Below are 4,904 nucleotides of genomic sequence, written 5' to 3'. Positions count from 1 at the left end.
AGTGTGTACCATTTACAAGATGCACTCTAGAAATATGGCAAGTCTCCTAAAATAGCATATTCTAAACCCTCAACTACTAGCATCTAGAATGACAAGGGTGCAGATGCATGGGAATACCACGACCTGCAAGTTCCCCTCCAGGACACTTACCATCCTTAGAAATATATTGTCTTTGCTTCAGTGTCACGGGGTCAAAATCCTGGAATTCCCTCCCTAATGGCATTATGGGCGTGCTCGCTCTAAATTAAGTGCCATATTTTCAGAAGGCAGCTCCACACTATCCTCCCAAGGACAGCTATGGATGAACAATAAATACTGGTCTAGCCAGTGAATGAATTTTTAAAAAACTTTTTGAGTGATTTTAGACTCGACAAGGTAGCCCTGTAGCTGTTGGAGTGGTCATCAATTTGATTCAAATTTTTTTCAAGAATTTCACTCAAACCATCCTTTCAGGAAGAGAATTAAAAAGGCTGCCTGGGCATACCTCTACAAGATCATTGATTCATCCAATTTCATTGCACAATTCCAGGTCTACTATTTCTTCACCTTCAGTCGATTCCATTCTACTCTAACATGTCATTTGTCCATCTGACTTTTCCAGTCTATAAGTAGATTAAAATCTTCCAGGATTCTCACCACGCATTTCTGACAAATACCAATTATTTCTTTCTTAATGCACCATACTACTATGTGGTAACCATTACAGAGTTTCAACATCATACACACAAGTGACTCTTTGCCTTTTTCATTTCCCATCTCTACCCAAATCATTTGCACATCTTGGTTTTATGAACTTAGCATGATCCCTAACTGTTGTCCGTTTGTCATTGACTAATAGAGCCACACTTCTACCTCTTCTTCACTTTCCATCCTTGCTAAATGTTCTGGACCATTTAGTATTCAGCTCACTGTAGAGATTTAAGTTTGCATACAAATCAAATGCAATATTAATCAGCCAATGCTATGATAAATCAAATTAGTATTGAGGCCAGAATTTCCCTTTTTTACACAAAGTATGGGTGTGGCCTTTTTTAAGGACAAGGGCCCCTATCCGTCTGTGCCCACCAATGAGGAAGCTGCCCGAACAAGCCCAAATCAGGTGCAAAAACGCCAGCCAGGTTCCCAACCAATCAAGTCTCACAGTTGAGAGGTCCAGTCCCACCTGAAGCTGCCAGCAGTGACACATTCAAGACCCAGGCTACTGCCTAAACAGAAACCATGAAGACAGGCACAACAGTATGGTCAGTGACATTTTGAGCATGATCCAGAAGTTGGAATCATGGCCTGAAGGATCTCAGAGGTGGGAGGGGAGGCCAGGGATAACTTCCAACAGCTATCCAGGCATTCTACTGCCATCAGATTAGGACCAAATGGAGGAATCTCCAAAATAGCAGACAGGCCATCCTGTTTTCCCAATAGTGATGGCAGTCATTTTTCGTCACCATCAGAAAAAGCAGGTTATTGAGGCACTGAGGGCTGAGGCCCTTAAGTAGTTGGTAATAAACAGATAATGGCCTTAATTGGTGACAGATCAGGAAGATCACTCATTGACCTTCCTGCCCAGAACGTAATCGCTGAGGTAAGGGAATGGGTATCTCTCCGCAGCCAACCTGCCTCAATATTTACCGTTCTGCCAATTCCATGTCACTTCAAGGGAGGAGAAAATTCTGCTTAAAAGCTCTCTGCATCGACATGTCATCTTTGTTACTTACGAGATTGTGTCCCACAGTGTTTCAGAGAATATCCTGAGACAACGTTTTGTAAATTAGATTTCACAGTTGGTTGTCCTGTTGTCGTCCTCTTCAAATAACAATAAAACCTGAAAGATAATGAGAATAGAAGGTGGGTGATGAAGTTCTGAAATGCATTTTTCATGATGTACAGGTAAATCTATGCTGCTGCTTTGGAAATACAGTAGGTGGGTTTGGTGGGAGGATGAGATCAGGAGATTCTTCTTCATCTTTTTCCCCTCAGCAGAGAATGTTAGTACACACCTCTGGAGCAAGTGGGACTTGAACATAGACCTCCTGGTTCTAAGGTAGGGACACCACCCGAAGAGTCAATAATTCTATCCCTCTTCCAAATCCACTTAATTGAATCCATGTGTTTTGATTCACGCAGTCAAATTAAACGGTAGATCAGTGGTTAGCACTGCTTCCTCACATCACCCAGGGACCCGGGTTTGATTCCACTCTCATGCACATTTTCCTCTGTGGTTGCATGAGTTTCCTCTAGGTGCTCTGGTTCCTTCCCAGAGTCCAACGATATGCAGGTCAGGTGGATTGGCTGTGCCAAATTGCTCCCTACTGTCAAGAGAGGTATAGGCTCGGTGGATTAGCCATGTTAAATGTGGGATAAGGTGGGGCATTCTAGGTCTTTGGAGGGTTGGTACAGATTTGATGGGCTGAATGATTTTTTTCCTTACAGTCAGGGTTCTTTCAGTTAAAGGATGGGACTTGATCAGTGTTTCTCTGGAGATCGTTGATGCCCTGACAGAAAATGTTCCTGCTGGTCAGCATAATGACTTCAAAATCATTGATTCATTCATTTATGAATAAGCATCATTCATTAATTTTCAATCAAGTATATGCCACATAAGAAAAGTGATGCTGTATTCACCTGCTTTATTATGATTATCCAAAGTTAATAATGGCAGATGATAGTGTTGAAAAAACTGAATTCAAACACAAAGTTTTACCATGGTTCGCATGGACCTGTTATTTGGGCACTTAAGTTAATGTAGGAGAGCTCAAATATTATAGGAAGAATTTTTCAATTGGCTCAGGGTTGTAGATACAGGGAAAATAGTTTCAGGATCATAGGTAGATTGAGATGAGTGGAACTTCTTCACTCAGACAATGACACATCTTCAGAATTATCCAGCACAGAGGATGTGGAGACTCGGTCATGAAGTTAGTAGAAGATGAAAGCTTTCAGACATTAAATGTATGAGAATATTAGAGGAAAATAATAAAGACAGAAAAGCAATTATGATCTTACTGACTGGTGTAGCTGTTTCAAAGGGCCAAATAGCCTATTTCTGTTTTTATTTCTTTTTTCCTAATATTCTTGTTCTAAAAACCTAAATCCAAATAAATGTGCTTTAATGACCTAAATCAATGTGTTTAGTTTTTAAGTGTGCAACGACAAACACTACTGAGGAAATATGACAGTTCTAGGTTACTAGAAGTCTATGAGGAGCTGCTCCAATCCCAGTCAGTATAACCCTGTGTGGGTAAGCTTGGCTCTGATCTAACCTTGTCACAACTATTCCATATTCCTCATAAACACCTCAATGAAATGTTGACAGATTTACTTTCGAGTGTCTGTGTTCCAATCTCTTGTTAAAAAGGTGAAAAACTGACAGCTGCTTTCCTCGGTGCACACTTTCTGACAGTAGTTGACATCTGGTGCATAGACTGATTCAATGTCATTTCCAGGAAAATCCACATCGATAAGCAGACCACGTGCACACCCTGCAATAAAATTGTTCTGTGTTAGCAATCTGTTTATCAGAAATATTTATAACAGCAGGGACGTTTTCATACAGACCCACTTTCATGTTCACAATCTCGCACACTGCAAATTCCTTCATTTTCTGTTATTTTCTTATTCTGGGGAGCACGCCTTTTGGTCTATTACCAGAATGTTTTGAGACCCTATAGACTTTTGAAATATCCAGTCTACCAACCATTTCCTGATAAGAGATACAGTGACTCAAATTGGCTAAAAACTGGCATCTGTGATGCTGGGGACCTCTGGCGCATCTAGCATTGATCATCCACTCAGCATCTGGTGAAACATTATTACGACTGTTGCTGCCTTAGCTTTTGCAGAGATGTGCTGGGCTGTTCCACCTTTGGGGATGGAAATATTTGTGCAGTCTCCTCCTTCGCGGAGTTGTTTAATTTTCCACCAGCCTTCATGACTGGATGCAGCAACACTGTAGATCCATTCATTGTGGGATCCCATTGTGTACTTTCTACAGCACTTCATTTGAGAATCAGAAACAAAATCTCATTTGGGACATACCTTCACATCCCCACCAGCCTTCATGACTGGATGCAGCAACACTGTAGATCCATTCATTGTGGGATCCCATTGTGTACTTTCTACAGCACTTCATTTGAGAATCAGAAACAAAATCTCATTTGGGACATACCTTCACATCCTCTTAAAGGAAATCCAGATACGACATTCTGAAGAATGGTTATTTTTGGTGGAGTTCCTCTTTCACTTTTCTTGCGGTAGCAAAGAAAGCTACAAAGAATCACAGAAACATTACACTAAAATGTTGAAGTTGGAACCAGCATTAATCCTTCTCTAATTCAATCTGTCTTCTCTGTTGCTGATATTGGGTGAATTACATTCTCTCAGCAGGTTGGAGATGTGAAGCGGTGGTATTTATTCCTCAGTGATGAATAAAAATGGAAGGAACATTACTACAGGTAAAGGATGAAAAGATGCACTCATCTTATCAAGGATTTCTATTTCCTCAGAGAAACAAGTACATTTCAATAACTGACTAACCGCTGTCGATCATTGTGAAATTCTCCTTTTACAAAGGTGAAAAACTGACAATCAGCTTCCGCTGTACATTTTCTTTGACAACTCTCTTCATTCTCAACGACAGACTGACGAATGTCATTTCCTGGAAAGTCCAAACCATCATAAACAGTTTCAAAACAGGCTGCAAAAGATGGGAGAGGGAGTTGATGAGTTACTGCAAAACGGCAACACAACGAATCGAATAGAATAGAACAGCCTTCATTGTCACAAATCCTCAATGAGGACTGTGAATGTTTATACATCGCCAATTTCAGCACCAACTTAGTTACAAACATACTTAGGCAGAGCTTCTTTACTTATAAGAATTTAGACAATAGAGAAATAAAATGTCCAGG

The 4,904-nt window shown here is 40.5% G+C and overlaps 1 protein-coding gene across 1 annotated transcript in view; it reads right to left on the bottom strand.

Moving 5' to 3' along the window:
- Nucleotides 1-4,904, bottom strand: part of LOC122549776 (coagulation factor XI-like) — a 41,700-nt gene that overhangs the window by 23,829 nt on the left and 12,967 nt on the right. Inside the window, exons 5-8 of the mRNA XM_043689793.1 lie at nt 4,531-4,690; nt 4,163-4,260; nt 3,317-3,476; nt 1,713-1,819 (exon numbers count right to left, since the gene is read on the bottom strand). Coding sequence (XP_043545728.1) covers nt 1,713-1,819; nt 3,317-3,476; nt 4,163-4,260; nt 4,531-4,690 — 525 coding nt within the window. The remainder of the gene's footprint in view (nt 1-1,712; nt 1,820-3,316; nt 3,477-4,162; nt 4,261-4,530; nt 4,691-4,904) is intronic.

The sequence above is a fragment of the Chiloscyllium plagiosum genome, chromosome 1, assembly GCF_004010195.1.
Source record: "Chiloscyllium plagiosum isolate BGI_BamShark_2017 chromosome 1, ASM401019v2, whole genome shotgun sequence".
NCBI lineage: Eukaryota > Metazoa > Chordata > Chondrichthyes > Orectolobiformes > Hemiscylliidae > Chiloscyllium > Chiloscyllium plagiosum.
The sequence above is the reverse complement of the archived record's forward strand: the minus strand, read 5'-3'. Positions and strand labels throughout refer to the sequence as shown.